The sequence below is a fragment of the Gallus gallus genome, chromosome 15 (assembly GCF_016699485.2).
Source record: "Gallus gallus isolate bGalGal1 chromosome 15, bGalGal1.mat.broiler.GRCg7b, whole genome shotgun sequence".
NCBI lineage: Eukaryota > Metazoa > Chordata > Aves > Galliformes > Phasianidae > Gallus > Gallus gallus.
In genome coordinates, this window is record NC_052546.1 from 6372182 (window position 1) to 6393022 (window position 20841).

At 42.7% G+C, this 20841-nt stretch overlaps 1 protein-coding gene across 1 annotated transcript in view; it reads right to left on the reverse strand.

Moving 5' to 3' along the window:
• HECTD4 (HECT domain containing E3 ubiquitin protein ligase 4) overlaps nt 1-13978 on the reverse strand; it is a 66830-nt gene extending 52852 nt beyond the window's left edge. Inside the window, 5 exon segments of the mRNA XM_040648434.2 lie at nt 46-176; nt 524-613; nt 3149-3393; nt 3395-3667; nt 13530-13978. Of these exon segments, the coding sequence (XP_040504368.1) occupies nt 46-176; nt 524-613; nt 3149-3393; nt 3395-3667; nt 13530-13706 (916 nt within the window). The 5' untranslated portion in view covers nt 13707-13978.
• Nucleotides 13979-20841: the final 6863 nt, after the last annotated feature.

Below are 20841 nucleotides of genomic sequence, written 5' to 3' on the forward strand. Positions count from 1 at the left end.
TTTTTATCCTCTTCTGCTAATAGTGACAGACACGAAATAATTCACCTTTATTTTCACCACTGGAGCCACTGTTGGCATCAGGTGCAGGTAACATGTCTTCAAAGCCCCAGGACACTATATGCTTTCCTCCAAGCAAACAAGAAGGTGAGCCAGGACCTCCCTCCAAAAGCAACAACCTTTAAGCACAAAACAAGGTAAGATGCACAGAGAACAGCCATAACAAAAGCTACCTTCAACAAAAGTTTACATGAAGTTTTATTCATTTTAAAGCATTTTTTTCTTCTGTGAGAGGACAGAAGCTACTTCAAGGAATCATCAGCATTTTACCAAACAAGTTACTGGATCCTTTTAGGTTTGACTTTCTAATGTCTTCCTTGTTTAACTGAAGAAATTCCAATCTTTACTACAGCTTTCATAAACCCTAAAGCATTTTCATTACATTTAAAGACATTTATCTGTAAATGCATTTATCAATTATCAGAGCTGAGGTAGAAGTGCTACAATTAGAAAAGTCACTACAAACCTGTATAACACATCAGCCACAGGCAAGGTTCCCAGATCGGTCTGTTTCTGTAATAGATGCACTGTATGAACAAAGGTTTTCAGCGACCCTCTAAAAGGATAAGAAAGACATGAATTAAAGATGTCTATTGAAACAAGACTGAAAGCACACAGACAACAGCATCTATGTAGAATATAATATCCAGTACCATAAAGAGAGAGTAACCAAGATATTTCATCAAGATTCTTTACTAATTTGCATTTCTTTTCTGGTTGATTTTCATTCTTTTGTAGAGGAAGAGAAAAGAGGAAGAGAGGGTAACATAAAGGAAGAAGGATGCTGGCTAACTGCCAAACTAAGTCACACTGTCTTTTTGGAAGAGGATGAAGCACCATGCAGGTAGGGAGATCAGCAACTGTGTGACAAACAACACGTTCAGTAAAAGCCTTCTAGGCATGTAATAAAATATCTCAGGTTTGCAAATATTATAGGCAGCTACTTTCAGTATTTCTTGTTGCTGACTGAGCACTTTCAGATCTTCAAGTACAATATGTGGGTCTTCCTGGGACTGAGGCACAGCATTACTAAGAGCTGCTGCAGACATAACCCAGAGATGGCTTTCTTGTGTAAAACAGAAAAGACTTAAACTCATTAGTTTATTATCATGAGTTCGATTACATTACTTCTGAACACAAAGTTGGAAGCTCTTTCCCTTCTGAAGTGATGGATCAAAACGTATACAAGAACCAGATAGCTACTAGAGCAAAATTAAACGCAAGCAAAAATCATTTCTTATCCTTTATAGAAATACGTTGCTTTAAAAATTTCACCATGGTATTTACAAGCAGATGGAGTTTGTAATTCTAATTATAGCTCTTGTTCATTCGTCTGTTGAATTCTTTTCTTTGGAGAACTTACGAAATCCGCGTGCTAACAAAGAGGGAAACTCAGTTTGTTGTGTTTTGGTTTTTCTCCCCCCAGAAATAGAGGTATTTGAAATATATCTACTTTACAGTTTCTGTTTTAAAGGTCAGGGTATCAGAAAAAATGCCATCTTCTGAAAGATGTGCTGGCTTTATTTCCAGGCACAACAGCCTAGCTAAAAACAAGAATCTCAACTGTGCCTTAGCTATGACAATAGCTGCTTATGAATCGATTTCTTCAGCAGCATGACTGCTGAACTGAAGAGATCCCTACCAAGCACTCTACTGAATGCAGCCTTCTGCTTTCTGTCACACACAGCCAGTCATGGGTCCTTAACTCTAACAGCCGCCATCTCCTCATCCACCTCCAAAACCACACTTTCCCCACTGCCATTTTCAGCTGTGTGCTCTCACAGATAGACCTCAGCTTGAAGAAAATTGACGCTGAATACTTCAAAGCACCTCAATTAATTATTTAAATCCATATTCACCCTGCTGCTTTATTCTTAGTAACACAAAACACAAGATTGCAACCAGGAATCTCAACAATTATCTCATTTTGAAGACTTTCTCTTTATAATGGGTACCCAATGCACAAAATACCTATTTAAAGGAAAAATGCAGGGCTTTCACAGGTAAACAAAGCACGTCAGATATTGCACCTCCACAAGCAATGCAAGAGAGATTTGCAAAGGAAATACAAAATCAACTTCCATTTCCAAAGCACTATTTGAAATTTAGCTTTTACAAATTCAACCAAAAACAAAACTGCCATAATTCCTGAAAACTGACACCTGGGGGAAAAATATGTACATACATACATATGTATACTCTTTACAAAATCCAAATCCAACTTACTGAGTATTTTTTCCAAGCACGTTGATTTTAGGAAAGGTAGCTGCCAATGCAAAATAACTTGCCATGTGAAGTAAATTCCTTCATTACAACAAGTACACTGGAAATAAAGTGCCTTCCATTTGAAGAAACTATTTTTTTTTTTTTAAAGCAAGCTGTGACAGCTCCTGAGAACTTCAACATCTTAAATCAGTTAAACTTGACAGACAAGGCTGCAATCTAAGAAACATTAAACATGATGGCCAAGATTGCTGTGCAAGAGCTAAATGTAGTCCTGTCCCCCTCCCCAAGCCCAAACCAATAAGAAGAGAGAATCTGTATTAAAAGCTGTGATGGCCATTTTGTCCTCGATCACCCAGTGCTGTGCTAAACACACACAGGACACGGGATAGTTCAAACTATACTCATTGAATTCTTCATAGGCAACCAAATGAAAAAACGTCTCCAGATGCTTCACAAGGCAACAGTGAAATCTGAAATGAGTTGTCCTGAATCTTACCAGCAATACTTTCTACAGCCAAATGAAGAAAGATTTATAAGCTACAGGACTAACAAGGCAGTACAAAGGGCAAAGGGACACAACTTTCCTCCATGACAAAAACATTTGGAACTCTTCCTAGAACAGATTGTTGCAGCAGAAGCAGCACTATGCACATTTCTAACCTAGATCCTTCTGTTTTACGTATGTTGAACACATGAAAAAATAAATACTTAGTTTGCCAGTTTCACCCTTCCCATACCAGTACTTAAGTGTTAGGAAAAGACAAAAGTAAGCAGCAAATGAATGTCAACAGTGTGAGCACATCATTTTTGATACTTATGTTTAAGTATAAACGCTATTAATACCATCTCAATCCAGTTTCCTTACCTTGCACAAGCCAAGGCAACTAGGGCAGCAGCAGCATTTTCCTTTTGCTTATATGGAATCTGATGACCTGAAGCAGAAGTTTCTTCCAACCACGAGCACAGCAAAGACTCTATCCCATTGAGACAGTCAGCTGGCTCCTTAGTCAAGCTCAAAGGCTGGCAGTCTCGAAGGCAATTCAATAGCACCTCAGCGGTTATGTTACAGAGAGAAGGGTCTGTTCTACTTTGAGACTGAATGAGGGGAAAAAACCAGCAGAAGCCCCATTCGTGAAGTAAAGGGCGCCTGCTCAGGCTGCTGTAACAAGCCTTGACGTTTGAGTAAGGCCAGTGCTTCTTCATCCCCTGAGCTCTCCCGGTCATGCTGCTCCTCCAATGCTAGCTGCCGCTGGGCGTTCCAGAGTCCTCGCAAAGCGTTCAGGCGGTACTCCAGCAGTCGAGCATAAGCATTGCTCTGGTTTCCACACACAGACCGTAAGCGCTCAGCTAGCTCTGTCGGGTTCTTGGTCTCAAACGTAAGTATCTGAAAGGAAGAAAAATGGTATTTATACAGGTTTTGTTTTTCTTACAGACAAACAACACGTGCCTGCAGAGGACAGCCGGTCTGGGTAGCACACTGTGAGGGACTGGGGGATTTTTGGGGTGTAAGAATAAAGCTCAACTGGAGGCCAAAGAGCAGGGAAGTGGCATGCAGGCTGTTACTGCTGAGTCAGCACTGCCACCGAAGCCCAGGATTTAAGCTGTTAACTTTCAATTGTGATGCGAAAAGAGTACAGCTTTTAAACAAAAACATGTATGAAATAGCTTAGAGCTCCACTGCAATAGATTATGATTTTTTTTTTTTTAATTGAGACAATTCTGCTAAGAAATTCAAGGACTGAGTGACGGTGTTCAAAGCCCCTCTGTGAAAAATAGCCAGTCAATATCGTTACAATATTCTGTAATAAGAATCTGTACATTTTAGTTCCAGGACTTTCCAAATCAAAACACCATCAGTTCACTAAAACAAACTCACAGTTTTGTTATGTGCTCTCCCCACCCTGTTCCTCCCCCTCCTCAGTTTTATCATATTGCAATGAGATATCTTTCTCAAAACATTTCCAGTTGCTGCCATAGCTTAAAACCCGAAAGCCTCCTCTGCTCATCATTTCAGACAGAAGAAAGAGGCCTTCTTGGCACGCCTGAGCAAAACGGGAGACAAAGCTGCAACAGAAAACAAGTAAACCATGACAGAAAGAAACATACTTATGGGTTAGTACCTAGCCTGGTGCTTGAATGAGCTCACAATTCAAGGTAATTTACAGACAACTTCTCCCTTTACAACAGCTGAGATCAGCAAAGCCGCTTAAGCTCTGGCAACCCCAAGGAAACAATGAGCTCCACACTTCCTGATACTTTGGATGCATTGTCCAAAGGGCTTCTGCCTGCACAGCACACCGCTCTCATCCACCCTCACACACACCTCTCAGCCCATTTTTATGCTACAAATCCATCCTACCCCCATCCCACGGTAGCTGTATAGAATACGAAACAGATATTTATGACTAACTGTAGAACTATGAACAGCTTGATAAAACACTTCAGGACAAATCACATCTGCCATTTCTACCAACACCCTCACTACAGTCAGTGAAGAAGCTTTTCAGTACAGCCCAAACACTCCCCACTAGAGACATGAGAAGTTCACTTTAAAGTGCAGTTCACATAATAATTACGCTTCAGTAGATGCTAGGATTAAGCTTCTTAAAACTCAAGAATCTCTTTTTATTAATTTCTTCAAAGAGATTAAGAATATTAATTCCTAAATCACATATATTTAGAATAACTACCTCCCATTAATTTGTGTGTTCTATTGTCTCAAAATTAAGCTTAATTATTTTCTATTATAGATGCAATCACACTCAAAAGCAGTTTGCTTCTGACTTTCTTGAACTGTACTACATAGGTGATGGATCCCCAGCTAAGCAGTAATAAACTACAGCAGTGGAGGAAAAAAGAATCAACATTTTCAGCTAAAGGAAATGCTGACGAGGTCTGTGACCTCAGCTTTACTAGCAGCAGAGATGCCACAAAAGACAAGTTGCTATGCCTAGTTGGCTTTCCCTTTAGATTGTCCCTTTAGATTGCAATAAGCACTATGGCTATGAATCAGCAGTTTGCCTTTGGCTTCCCCCCTTTCGACAGACACAGAGGAACCCCATAATCCATGCCAGGTTGCACTTCTTAGCTTAGGCACAGCATTTTAAGCCATTTTAACCCACTGTATTGGCCAGAGGTGAGTGCTTAAAGCTACCTCCAGAAAGAGCTTTAAGACCAAATTTTCACACTGACAGGCAGTAACAAACAACTTGGGAACTTTCAGGGTTCAAAGGTACTCCTTAAGATCTTACTGTGCACCACAGACCACCCCAATTCTCACTGGTTATCCAAACACCCCTCCTGACCTGACACAGACAGAGCTTCAGCTGCTCTGTGCCACACACACCGCTTCCCTTCGCAGTCTGAAGGCTTCACAACAGACCCACGACCCTTGCTGAGGTTTCCTCGGTGCACTGACTACTTTTCTTACATCCCCAGGCAAAGCTTGTTATCCTGAAGCCTATTTGAAGTCAAAGCAGATTAAAGCAAAATGCAAGAAGAAAACAAATAAACATTCACGAATTCCAAAGCAGACAACACAACTACCACTGCTTAGAAAAGAAACAAAATCTGTTCCAAAATAACTGACAGGAAGAGTAAGAACAGAAAGGTCTCTCCCATCCTTTTCCCAGCTGACTTACTGCACACCTCACTGGCATGTGGATGCCATTCCAAATACCTCTAGCCCCAGGCTGTACCCACTGGAGGGTTTCTTCTGGCTATAAAAAGGGAGGTTTGGCAGAGTACACCAGATTTTAACCCCTCCAGCAAAACTTAACCCTTCTGCCCCAAATTAGCTTATTTTCTTCCTATCCAGGATATGAACTGACCATTCTCTTTGTTAAAATAAGCACAGAGTCATTCTCCTACAGACACACGTCTGTTACACCTTGGATCTGCATTTCCCTATACAACACTTGGGAAGACCTCAGAAGCAAACGGACCCCAAAAACTGGCACAGCACAAGCAGACACCTGGACCTGCAAATCACAGAATATGAAAATCAGGGAACAAATCACTGCTTTGCCATAGAACAAGTTACCCAAGTACCTACTTACACCTCAAAAGACAGTCTCTAACAGAAATGGAAGCTCAACAGTAACACCATCACACTGTTGTCAGAAACAAATGAAAGATTTGTATGTATGTGTAAGGGAAGGTCACAAAATAAAATCTGGACGTACAGTTTATGATCAGAACTGCTGAAAGAAAACTTAAATAGCCACACTACAGAACAGCACATGTTAATACTCTAAGAAAATAAGGGCACGAGGAAGTGAAGATGCTGAGTGTAAGTTAATAATACCACTGTCATTGTAAAAAGACAAACACAGAATTGAGGAAAAAAAATTAAAGTCTTAAGAAGATTAAAGTAGCTTGTAGTTCAATTTCTGCTTTTAGATAAGACATTTTGTTTAGCAACACTCAATAGCATTAAACAAACAAAAGAATCAACCCTATAATAGAAACGGAAAGTTATAAAGAATAGCTGCTGAGGAACAACAGCAAGTGAAGTGTCAGCTACTTCGCAAGCATTCACTAATCAAGATGCTAGAATTGGGGAAGAAATAAAACAGCATCAATTTTTAAGCTCCCTGTCTAAATGTGATTCTGTAAGTAGGATAAACATCACCTTGGTACCTTTTGCAAATAAGAATTCTGCTCTTCAGTCACTTTGAAAACACAGCTCCTGCACTGTGACTGCAATCATTACCTATTTAACAACTTTAAGACAGCTCTCAGTCAGCAAAACTGCCCTGAAAAGTTTGTCTGATTTTCAAAGGCTGAGGTTTAATGGCCTGAAGTCACCTATCAACACTGTGTTACTAAGAACTTAATTGTCACTACTTTAACTTTACACTAATCTTGTTCTTGCTGATTATTATTTAATATCTTATATCAATTTTAATAAATATTTTCATAAGAAAATGGTCGATCCAAAAGTTCAACATTCAGTTCATCGATACCTTCCTCAACACCAAGAGGCACAGAAGGACCCACTTCAGAAGACCAGCGATGGGTAGCACAGCTCCATTCCCACTGCATCTAATTTCTGCCCCGTTTCATACAGGACAGAACTTCCACCAGAGACTTCTGCCCATTACGCAGTACTTCCATCGCTGGAATTCACTGCCACGGTAAAGTGCTTCTCCACCAACTGCAAACATGAGACATCCTACAATTAAGACACGTTAATCTACATGAAGAGCTTTAGCCTGAGGTTTTATGACCCCATTAAGTAAATTTAGAAGTGAGCTGCCGCTAAAAAGCAGCTCTTTCCTCCAGCTAAGATCCCGGTCCCCTTACGCTGTGCCTGGTGCTGGCAGCAGTGCTTGTGCTCTCACAGCCCCCAGCCCCTACTTTTTGGATGGTTTTGAAGCCAGGCTTTTTGGCTTAGATCAGATCCCAGGGGTTCCCAATGGGCAAAACAGAAAGGAGCAGAATGGAAAAGAAGAAAATACACGGCCAACAACAGATGTGAATGAGGACTTCTTCCAGCAGCTCTACCAGCACACTTCTTACAATGAGTCTCAGGCTGAGCTTCTGCTTTCATTCTGCTACGCATGGAACTGCTGAACAATGAAGCTGTTCACACAAAGGTGGATTTTTCTCCTAAAGTTATAAAAGCTGTCACTCACAATACATACATCCAAAACAGCATTTAATTATTTTTCTGCATAATTAAACTAGCTGAACTTCGCACACTCAGGGAGCAACTCTTTGAAGACAGAAGTACATTTGCTGTATCAATTACACACGTGACACCCCCTGAGCATTAAATAAGCATCACCCCCATCTCATGGGAGGAACAAACAGCACAGAAAGGCAGAAACAACGTGGAAATCATAAGATATATTTAAAAGATGCATGAATAAAAGTTAACTGCGTTACTTTCACCACCATGTTACAGCTATAAGGTCATTTCTCATGTGCCACAGCATTAACATAGGAAGCACTGCTTGCTTACTTGGTTCTTTTGACTCCAGAAATACAAATAAAATCATATAGGGAAGAGAGAATCCCAAGATTTATAGATTAGAAGACAAATACCTCAGGTGGCAGTTAAGATACTCAAAGAAACTGAAATACGTATCACAAATCAAACTGCTCCCATAACCACCACTGGATACGTCCTCCAGGCCTCTGCTCTGTCACTCAGCTGGTACCAGCACTTCTGCTGACAGCAGCTTCTGCAGGCACACAGTAGGAAGCCATCTCTATGAAAACACTGCCTTCATTTCTCCTGAAACGTTTTTCCAAGCCCTCTATTGGCTTTTTGTTTGATATGCCTGAATGTTCAGAAGGTATTTATATGTGTACAAACATTTTCAGCCTGGTGTTTTAGATACTGAAATGTAGTTTCTCAGGTGCTACCCCATACTTACATCGCGCAGTCGGAAACTACACCACAAAGATGCACCTTCCATTTAAAAAACAGAAGTTTCAAAGCCTGTTCCAATTATTTTTATCTTTTGCTGCAAGAAACGTTAACTGCATCACCTTGTTCAGGAATTCTATTGATCCCTCATCTTGCATATAGCAGTACAGCTTTTTCACTCAGCTAGAAGCACAAACTTCTCCCTCCTGTGAAGGTACTGGAAGCCTCACTGCACTCTGAAATAAGCACTAAGGAAAGCAATCTCCTAACACATACACAACAACGTACCAAACCATCTTTTTGTTCCTTGGTATCTGAAATGAATCAGAGCACAGGCAAACCATAAACAAAACCTGTAAAGTAAAGCAATGTTTCTTTATTTGTTCATTAAAACACTTACGTGTCTCTTATTTAATTAGAGTAAAACGTCAGATAAAGAAAAATCTTTGTCATTTAAACATCTGAGAGCACAGACCACTGGAATACTCAGCTACAATTGGTAAGAAGCACTAAATTTGGGGAAATACGTTTGCAGAATTTCCTTTCAGATGATATTTTCTAATATTTCCCTACCAGGAAAAATAAAGTAACTCAAACAAAAAGGCAGTATACTGTATAGGAAGTCTGAATAAATTCACACAGGCCATAATAACTGATAACAAAACCAGCAACTCTGCCGGAGATTAAATCACACAAAATTGGTGGTTTATACAGCTATAATCTGATGAAAGTGAGCTTGGAAGGAAAGTGAGCAACATTTCAGAGAGCTCTCAGGCAGGAAGCGAGAGACATACAGCGATACCTACAAGAAAATGATTCACTCCTCCACAAAAGTAACAGCCAAGGCTCACACCTGCAAGGCTATCTGCCCTTGCAGAGCTAACTCCAAGACCCATCCACTGGTATCACACTGAAAGCTATGAATGCTCTCAGAGGAGTGCAGAAGCGTTTGAAGGGGTGGCTGCCAGAGGCAGGGCTGGGAGCATGGCCTGCCCAGCTGACACGTCTGCATCCCCAGCAAGAGACCACAACCCCAAGGAAGGTCACCCCCTTTGCACAAAGGCAATTGTTTATGCTGACACTGGAGGTTTTTAGCTTGTCAGAAGGGAAGCTTGTAGATGCAAGCAGGGTCACAACTAGAAAGATTTGGGAAGCACTGACCTAGATAATTACAGAGAATTACCCTCTCCTTCAGCAGTCAGAAGTGAAAATGTTTCTGCCAGCCCATGAGCAAAGTGGGTGAAAGTTCCAAGTTTAGCAGATACCTCCAAGTCATCACTGTCACATCCTGTTCCAATACTGCTGGACTGGTCCCTTCAGCTAACCCATCTTCAGCTAACGGCTAACCCAGACAGAAGAAGGAAAACCATCTTTATTTTCACACCTACACGTAATTAACGATACCTATGAGCAGCACAGTGACAACCGCTCAGTGGCATCTCACGTTCTGTCCTACAATACTGGAGTTGACAGGAACCAAACTATGAGACGAGGACAGAAATATATGATCCAGACAGCTACAGACACTGGAAGTGCTGCTCCTACCTCATGTAGTACAAAGGAAGAGAAACCAGATACCCAAACGACTGCATTAGGCTGGTAAGTAAATTGAAGTATACAAGTCACAGAAGTGGAATGGCACATTAAGGTATTCTACTTTATATTGTGACTATGATTTAAATATTTGTCTTTCTTCCCACCTATTTCTTCATAGAAAAAATAACTGAAGCTATCACCAGTTAAGCTGAAAAAATCACTGATGCTGTGTATTTAAAACTAATGGAAACACCAGACAGAAATCTGAAGATCAGGAACATGTCCTCTTTAAATGGCAGGATGACAGTGGTCATGTTCGTCAGCTCAATGAAACCGTCTATAAACAAGTGAACGTTGTTTACCATTTTGTTATAGTCTGTATGTTCAATGGCATTCTTATTACATTGCCAAGGGTTACAACAATTTGTATTGCTGGCTTTCTCATAAGACGTAGCACATCGACTCCTGGCACAACAGCAGACCAAGCTATGTGGTTGAAGGGACTGATGCCTCCAGACAGCCCATACTGGGGTTAGTGGCTCTGTGAAAGACATCGATTGGGAAGATTCCTCAAATGCTGCAGTTTCCATTGCAGCACCTGAAGGAACAGCTCACCTTCCATTAAGCTGTCCCTCCTGAGCAGGCAGAGATGGGGCAAAGTGTCCTGGCAACCGCTCAGCTGTTAATCAAGTAAGGCTGTCTCCAAGAAGCAGATCTCACGCACTTTGAAAGTAATTCCTCAGTACAAAGGGCACAAAGGCTTGCATAACTGGTAACTAATCTAGCTCTCTTCCTGACTGGATCTGATTGGGAAACCCATACCAGAAGCAGCTTTTATATGCACATCATTATAATCTATTGATATTTAATACATATGTGCATACACATTTTATTTATATATATATATATATATATATATATATATATATATATATATATATATATATATATATATATATAAAATATACTTAGCCCTTTCGGTTTTGGTACTATATCTTTGCAAATATGTTGATGATCTAAAAATACAGTATATAGCATTTATGCTACGTAAAAATTAAAAGTAAGAAATAAATGACACTTAAAACTGAATGGTATCTCTAGAACAAGTTACCTTCATGTCAAGGAGAAGGTTAACACTCTTGGAAAATAGTATTATGGGAGAAAAATATATATATATGTACATACAAATATATACATGAATGCACAGGTACACAGATACTAAAAAAAAATAGTGTGGAAATCAGAACAACAGGTCTAAATGTTCATAAAGCTGTTTTGGTAGAATGCCAGCACTGTAACAAGACCTTAGAACAGAGGACAAAGGAAACACGTGCAAATACACTGACGTTATGCACCAATATGCTCTTAAAGGGATTTTTAAGCAAAACAAACCGTAATGTTACTTTCAAAATAAAAAAAAAAAGTGTTGATTTACATGTTAAATATTTTTTAATTAACCACTTCATATGGAAGAGTCAATCAAGGCTCTCACTGTCACTGACAAAGCACAAGGAGTGCATTAAAGAAGTTTAGTAATCAAAGCAGCAGCTGCAGCATCTCCCACCCTCATCCCATCACATATCCCCAGAGACTTCCAGTCAGTCTGTCTTCAAATATATTTATTACAAAGCAACCAGGAGTAGAAACAGTGCAAATGTGCCATTCAGTGTATCAGTTGACCGTACGACCACACTTCTTCAACAAGATGCATGCACCTATTTCCACAAAATGGCTCCTCAAAGCCTTTCCAATTTGCCAAGGTAGCCCTTTATTTAAAAGGCTCACACACAGAAAAGTTATGGGCAAATTAATTTACATGACTTGAAATTTCAAATCGTTTTTTTAAACACCCCACCCACACTGCCAAAAAACTATAACCATAACAAGAAGTGAAAATTAAGTCTCTTGTGGTCATCTATCCATTCAGTGAAAGGAAATAAAATGCTTAAGGATATACACTCAAATGAAGACCATAGCAAAAAGGGATGTTTATTTATTTTAAAGTTTCACAGTGCAAACATGGGTAACAAAACAAGAAGATCAGGAACAGAAAAGATGGTGTGAATCATTGGCCCTGCATTGCTGAAAGACTCATAGAAGTGTCTGAAGGACAGGGCAGCCTTTTCCTCACCTGAACAAAAAACTGCCCAGTTCAAAGCGTTTGTCCAGTTCCATGGGAGAACGCATTTCCAGCTTGTTAGATCTTACAAAACGGTTTGTTTTTAATGTGTATCCTCCTTCATTACCACATGGCACTAAGGATGCAGCGAGTGCATGTTTTCCCTCACACATTTATTAGACTTGATGCTGTTTCTAGAAATATGTAATGGAACCAAAATGCATTCTTGAATTCAAGCTGCACTGAATGCCAGAGCGGACTCCAATCACAGGGAAGAACCATTTCACATTTATGCTCAGAGCTGTCATCCACCTTACAATCCAACCTTGCACAGCTTATGTGAGTTCTGCCAACGTCCATTTCACAGGAGCAGCTCCTGCTCCCATCCCCACCTCCAGCGCCACATCCCACAGAGCAGAAAACGCTCTCTCAGCAGGAAATCTCTCCCCCTCGATAAGGCAGTGGGGAAGTTTTCATAAAGGCTGTAAAGACTCCACGTCACGGCTCGAACAATGACGCTGCCGGGACCGAACCCTCCAGCCTGGCTGCGGGCTTCCTGGGGAGCAGCCAAAGGGCTTGGAGGCCTCAACGCAACCCAGCACAGCGCAGAAAGAGCTGCTGCTGCCGAACCATCCCCTCCTGGCTCCTCTGACAAAGACCCTGTGTCATTGCGAGCCACAGTGCTGGAGAGGAGGGCGGGGTGAAAGGAGAGAAGGGAGGCACACAGGGAGCAAATGCAGCCTGCAGAAGAGATGCAGCCTACAATCCGTGACATTCAGCCCTCCGCTGTCTCCTCAGGAGATAAAACTGCTGTATAATTTGCCACCGCCAAGGTGGAAAGCTGGAAGGAAAATCCCAGCTGCCCTCCTGCGTCTTGAATAGCGATCGCTGGCAGCAGCCTAAATACAGCCCCCGGACATCCCAGTACCATAAGCGGACTATTGTAGAACAGGTTAATTGCAACAGCAGAAAGACACAAAACCATAAATAAAAACAACCGAGCCAAAGGCCGCCGCAAAGATACGCGAGCACGGTTCAAATGATCTCCTCATCCAGGAGACGCTTCACCCTCCATCTTCATCGCCACCGTCCTCCTGCCCAGCTCCGCTCTCACCATTATTTGCAATAAATCCGACAGGCCTCGGTGCCAGGAGGCTGCCAGCCCCGCACCCACCTCCCCATCCTCCCCGCTCAGCTGGGAGCCCACCTCACCTCCAGCTCCGTGTCCCCGGGCTCCGCCACTCCGACGATCTCGCTGGGCAGCTCGGCCAGATCGGTGACCCGGATCAGCCCGTCGTGCAGGAAGATGGTCTCCTCCTTCACCGACAGCCACTGCGCCGAGTCGCTGGCCGCCGTCGCCGCCGCCGAAGCGGCCGCCGGGGAGCCCATGGCGCGGGCGGCGTTGGGGCTCCGCAGGGCTGAGGGGAGGCGGCCGCCGCTACCCCCCCATGGCGGGGGCAGGGCGGGGGCAGGGGGATCCCCGGCGGACAGCCGGAGCGCGGTAGGGAGCAGCGAGGCGCGGCGCGTTGCCACCGCGGCGCCAGCGGGCCGGGAAGCGCCGGGAGCCGCCGTGCCCGCCCGCCGCTACCGCGTCCCGCTCGCTCCTCACACACACAGGTGACAGCGCGACGCCATGTTGGGGGCTGAGGCGGGCCCGGCATGCACCGCGCGGGGAACAATACACCCAACCCCCCTCACCCAGCCCCGACGGGTCCGCCCTCGGCGCCCCTCGGTGCCGCCCCGGAGCCCTGCACCCCGCCCCCGGGGGCGGCTCCCCTCAGAGCCCGTCCCCGCCGCCCCGGTGGCTCCGCTCAGCGCCGCGCCCCGCCCCGCCCTCAGGGCAGCGCCCCTCAGTGCCCCGTCCCGCGCCCCGCCCTCAGGGCAGCACCCCTCAGTGCCCCGTCCCGCGCCCCGCCCTCAGGGCAGCCCGCCTTCAGGGAAGGAGCCTCCGCCGGTGCTTCGATCGCCTCAGCCCCTCAGCCCCCCGCGTGGTTCCTCACCGATTGCTGCTCCCTCAGCGCTGTTCCCCCAGAATTTCACCTCTCAGAGTTTTCCTCACTGCCCAGAGCCCCCCGAACCCCGGAGGACACCCTCCAATCCATTTATCTATGTGGTGAACGTGGCAGTGGGTGCCAAGGAAACGCTGCAGTACCTGTGGAGAATAGGAGACGCAAAGAAAAATGGACTTTTCTTCCCTCATTTGGGCACCATTGTGTGACATGCCCTATTTCCATCACTGATTTCATACCCTTGGGCTCAGACCCTCAGCCCACGACAAAATGGCGTCTGGCATGAGAGTGTGTGTGAAGCAAAGGTGTGGAACTGAATTCCTCAGTGTGGAAAAAATGGTGCCCACTGACATTCATCGATGTTTATGGAGACCCAACAGTAAATGTGAGCACAGTGAGGGGTGAGTGGTGCTTTTATGGGTCACCTCTGCTGGTGCAGATTTGTACGAGCATGGCATTGTTCACAGTTGCCAAAAAATGCAGAGCTAATGGCGGTGACTATGTTGAAAAGTCGTGTTTTGTAGCTGAGAACGTGCTCTACCAAACAGTGTTATTCTGCTCTTTGTAGTTGTTGTAGTTGCCATGGAAATAATTAAGAGGTATTACTTTTGGAGCAACCTACGTCGCTTTGCACTGGAGAGTCTCATTTTCCAACAGGGTGTTTTGTTATCAAAGGCTTTTGTAAGAGAGAGAGACTGTGGTGGGCATCTGTTCTTTTCAGTCAAGGCGTGACACAGAGAACGATGGCTGCAGACGGACGTACCCACAGACGTGAAATCCGCCCCATCCTCCCCCAGGAGCCCTCTGAGTACTCAGAATGCTGAGGTCTGAAGATCTGATGGCAGGTGGGACGTGGCAGCTGAGTGCTGGCTGGTGAGATAAGCTGTGCTCGCCAGGTCTCCTCAGAGGAATGGGAAAGCTGCTGAGCTCAGATTAGTCACAGTATTTCACCACAAGATAGGGACTGGTGTTATTGTTTTGTTACCAGAGTAGGGGTTTTATATGGTTTTAATTCATTTGTATGAGACAAGAATAGAGAAAGAAAAAGTGTATGTACGTATAACCGGTACACTGGAAAAAATTCTCTCTTTAAATTTTCTAATACTATAATGGTACCACTTGGTACATCTACTGCAAAATCAATACAGACAGTAGAGTTAGGATTAAAATAAGATTTTCACAGACAACACTCACGCCAGAGAGGCTTGTCAACAGAAAGGATTTGCCATGTTTTCTAGAGGTAGACAGTTTTGGGTACGTCTGTTGTTCTGGGTAACCCCCGGCTGGAAATTCTTTGTCTCCAGATCTCACATGCTCCTTCCAGGGCTTTATGGACTGCTTTACCCTGGAGGAATAGGGCTGTCACAGCAGCTCCCAGATGGAGAAGCAGGGTTTGATATAGCTGTCGATTCAATCCACTAATTGCTTTGAAATACAAACCAAGGTCTTGTTTTTGAATAAAGAGCTGACTCAGAGCTACAAGAGAGGTATGGGTAACTCTGGATGCACTCCTGCTGGGCTAAGTGCAGAGGGAGGTGCGTGGCTAAATTATACACCAGCCAGAGGCTGTGCTTTGTCATTGGTCTGGGGCTTGGCAAACCTCTCAGGGCACAGCCCGGTGCTCGGGATCCTGCTCCATGTGTTTGTGTGTCAGGTCAGTAACCTGAGCTGCTCCTGAGAGACAAGCAGGCTGCTTAGCTGTGAGCTGGGGATGATGCCTGTGTTCCAGAAATCCCTCTTCATATTCATTTTTTTTGGGAAGACATTCCAAAGTGAACTTCTGTTCACTGTTTCATAGATCTTTATTTGTTTGAGGGTTTCTTTTTTCCTGAATTTTAAAGTATTTGATCTGACAATTGGAAGTGAAATACCAGTTATTGAATTTATTTAGTGCCAGGTCTTGGGGAGACCTGAGAGCGGCTTTTCAGTACCTGAAGGGGGGTTATAAGAAAGAAGGAGATGGACTCTTTAGCAGGGTCTGTGTGATAGGACAAGAGGAAATGGTTTCAAACTAACAGAAGGGAAATTTAGATTGGATGTAAGGAAGAAGTTTTTACAGTAAGGGTGGTGAGGCACTGGCACACTCTATGATAAAATTGAGAGTCGCATCCTGCTCTGCTTCAGTGTGGTTTAGTGAAATAATCACTGGTAAATGCAAGATTTACATGCCCACCACTGTATGATGTATGAGCTTACATAGCAAGGAATGCTGACATAGCTTTATACGTGAAATGTTCAGCATTAAGGCCGTGGTTGTGTAATGAATTCTGTGAATCTAATACTGTTTGCCTGGCATCTGGTGCAGAAAATCTTGTATAATCTAGTGAAAAGAAATATTATTTTTGTTCTGCATGTCACCAGAAAATGTCAGCCTCTGTAACTTCGATGTGGCATTCAGAGGCATACTGCAATAACTACAAAGACTTGTACTACATTACAGGAGATGGTATGACTTAGAAGAAGACAAGAATAACTTTGTGACATAAATCCTTGAGGTGAAGAAATGAAACCCTTGGCTTGTAAGTAGGTTTGTACAGAAAATCAGTCGTTTGCTTTAATTATTTTCCAAGCAGATGGGTCAGCAGTCTGCAGCTGGGTCTGGCTTGAGGAGCTGTGGCCATGCTTCTGGGTTCTGGATGTGTCCTGGGGCTTCTCTGCATCACAGTGCTGAGGTTTAGCAGGAGATGCTAGTGGTCTGTTCAGTCCTGTGAGCTGAAACACAGAACATAGAAATTCACTATTTTTGCCTCAAAATAACCATTTCTTACTATGCAATGGAATGTAAAGGAACATTGTATTGGCCTCCAGTTTAATTCTATACTAATGCCGTTGTAGTGGATGGTGGGAATTCTTCTCATCCGAAGACTTTGGTGTACATCTTTCTGTTCATATAGAAATGGCCACGTTAGTTTCAATTTCTATTGTGGCCCTAAGAAATGTGAGAAAGAATCCTAGTAGTTGCTATTTTTATGTGATCTTCAATAGCTAGATTTCCACACCCTGAATCCTGGCTCTTCAGCCTCATACATGTTTACATAGAGAGCCCAAATGCCATCATTAATAATAGTGCCACTATGCAGGGAATACCGGCATTTCTTGGCACACTAACAGGGATTCCAAAAAATAGAGTTTCTTCATTTTTTTTTCCCAAGTAAAACTTAGAGAGAATTGTAGAATCATAGAATGGCTTAGGTTGGAGGAGACCTTAAAGACCATCCACTTCCAACCCCACAGCTTTTGTGGCAGGCCATGTGCTGGCTGCCCCCAGCTCAGCTGCCCAGGGCCCATCCATGGCCTCGGGCACCTCCAGGGATGGGGCACCCACAGCTCTGGGCAGCACTGTCGGGGCCTCAGTGCCCTCTGAGCAAAGAATTGCTTCCTCACATCCAACTTCAATCTCCCCTCTTTTAGTTTAAAGACATCTCCCTTTGTCCTATCAAAGGATTGAAGCAAAAAGTAAAACCACAGCATTATATAGAAAAGAAAAACTAGACAGTGAAATGAAATATTTTCAAACTTCGAGAAAAAACACATTTTATTTATGAAGGAAAATATTCACATTTTTCTCATTTTGGTATATTAACAGTGAGCACTGAAGGAGACTTACTGGTGGCAAAGTAGGACTGATGAAGGAAATACAAATAGCAAAATGAGTGAGGACCGTTTTAATGTATGAAAAACGGGCATGACTTACCTAGCTCACAAGCATGAATTAGAGACTCATAATCCTTATGCAAGGTTTTCTTAGAAATCATGAAATCCAGTGCAGTGACCTAAGCTGTGACTACATGATCTGTGACACATACTTGTCCCATCTAAAGTCAAGAGTCCAACTGCAGTCTCTTCCACTGTTCAATTGTAATTACTTTTAGGAGTTCCCTGATGCATAATTGAATTTCTGCTACTGTAATTGTAGCCTTTTTGTTTTGTTTCAGCAGCTGAAGGCACCGAGAACAGTTTATTTCTGATTTTAACATCAGTAGTGCCTTATGGTGGGAAGTATTTAAATGCTGCCCATCACTGAGGAAGAGTGGCTGTGAGATGAACAGATCCCTTCGCGGTTGTCCTGAATTTCTGAATCTGTAATGTCTCAGAAGACTCATTATTAATACCCCAAAATAGGTAGGTTTTAAATACAGCTATTCGGTACTGCTTTAAAATTCAACCTCCCTCAAAACTGGTGCAATAAAATGAGGAAAAAAGTAAGTGAAAAAACGTCTGCTACGATATTCTGTTTAATGCTGTAAAAATACAAATGTGACAAGGTGGATTTATGTAATTCATAGAAATTATTACAAGGGCCACTTCCTAAAGCATTTTTCAGGGCATGTAACACTAAACTGTCCAAATCCTGAAGAGTTTGACTGAGATCTGAGGATTTTAAAATCAGTTTTCAAGAATCAGTTATAAAAATGCCTTTTTTTTTTTGGACCAATGTAGGCTTCAGGAGCTGCGGTGTTTTCTTTCTTTTGCAGAAGGGCGGAGGACTGCTTGGCTGTGCTGTCATAATGCTGAAAGTGGTCTGCAGAGAGGAAGGGCCAATACTTACACACAAAGCCAAAATACATCTTTCACTGGAAGTTTATCTAGCTTAGTATTTACTGCTTCTTCTACATCAAGTTTTATATAAAACTCTTGGAATAAAAAGTGTTCCAGTTCTCAAGGAATAGAGTTTCTACATTTGTATTTCAATAATTTAATTTTCCATGCAAATTGGTTGAAATATTAATTCTTCAAATCTCTGTGTTTGACAGTTATTCATTGACAAGAAAGAATTCCATTTACTGATGCAGCAGCAGCTTGTACTACAAGGAGCGTTTCCTTGTCACTCAAAGATGTCCTTTGTCCCATGGCAGACATCTACAATGTCATTTTTTTTGTGTTCAAAGACATCAGTTTCAATTTTTGCAAAATTAGTATAAGCTCTGCTTGCAGTCACAGGCTGATAATTTTAAATCTTTGATAGTCAACAAATAGGAATGGAACAGTTCAAGGGAGAGCTTTAATGTATTTAAATTCAGTATCTTTTCCTTCTCTACATTAAGCAGCACAAATACAAACTGTTTTACTTCACATTGTATTTTCAGGGAACTTAAAATGTAAAGTCATCCTCAATGCACTGTGCAGAAAATGAGTGCATTAACCTCTGCTCTGGATCATGCTGCTGTCACAGCACCGTGCCCCTGCTCACAAACAGGATGTCACCTCCCTGTCGTTGAGTGCAGGAGATGGGTGCGGCCATCTGCCAAGGTTTGTGTCTGATTCATTGGATTCCCTGAAGTGTTCACTCAGCACTGACTGAAGCATGTTGTCAAACCTGCCATCAGACTTCCTGGGGGAGGAGGGAGATGTTCACATCACCAAAGACTGATGGAAACCTGAAGCATGGGGATAGCAGCTGCAGCATGAGGTGTGGAAGCATCATAGGTTGTACTTGCAGGTGCTAAGGGGTGCTTTCACTCCCTGTAGCCAGACACCTACATGCTGCCCTGGGAAGTCTACCCCATTTGTGCAGTGCCTCCTTGTCCTTATTGTAAAAGACTTCTTCCTTATATCTAATCTAAATCTCCCCTTTTCTAGTTTGAAACCATTTCCCCTCGTCCTATCCCAACAAATCCTGCTAAGGAGTCTGTCCCATTCTTTCTTATAACTCTCTTTAGACAGTAAAAGGCATTTCTTGTTCATAACCATCTCTCCTTCCTACAGGAAACACCTTGGGAGTAAAATGTCAGTTTACTTCCAAGGTACTCCCAAACTTGTCAGTTTTCTTTCCTTTTTGGTATATTAGAAAGTCAAACTATCTAGGAAAACATAAATGTTAGGCTAGCTTAATTTCATTCATCTGTCTCAATTTAAATTCATCATACAGTAAGGTCAGGAATATTTTGACACTGAGAATTTAACACAGATATGATAAATAGAGCAAAATGAAATGTATGAATGGTAAGTGGGTGGAAAGCTGGGATTACTATTACTAGCAAGAATTTATATGTAATACTTTTACTTATATCTGTACTTCTGTAGCAGCTGTAAGCTTCATTCAAAACCAAAATCTTACTGAAATATTTTACAGGTGCAGAACAGAACCATTTAAAAATTGAACATGGAGAATCATCTGGATGGCTGCATTTGGAATCGACCTCTGCTTTTCAAGAGGCCTGTGAATGGACTGGAGAAAGCCTTGATGAGAGCAATTGTGCAACTTGAAAATACAGTCTGTGAAGAAGGCTTGAAAGGATTTGGTACATTTAACCTGGATAAGAGAAGGCAGAGAGGATACATAGCAATAAATTTGTGGAAGACTGAAGCAAAGAGAGAAGAAATAAACTTCTGGACAGAACAAAACGTTGTGAGCTTACACTCCAGCTGAGGAGACATCAGGAAGCCTTTCTCATTGGTGTGTTCAGCATGGGACTGGATCACCTCCTGATGTGGGATCTCTACTAGCAGAAGGTCTAGCAGTGCACTAGACAAGCCAATCCTGTTGCAAAGCCTATTCATCTGCCCATGCCTAG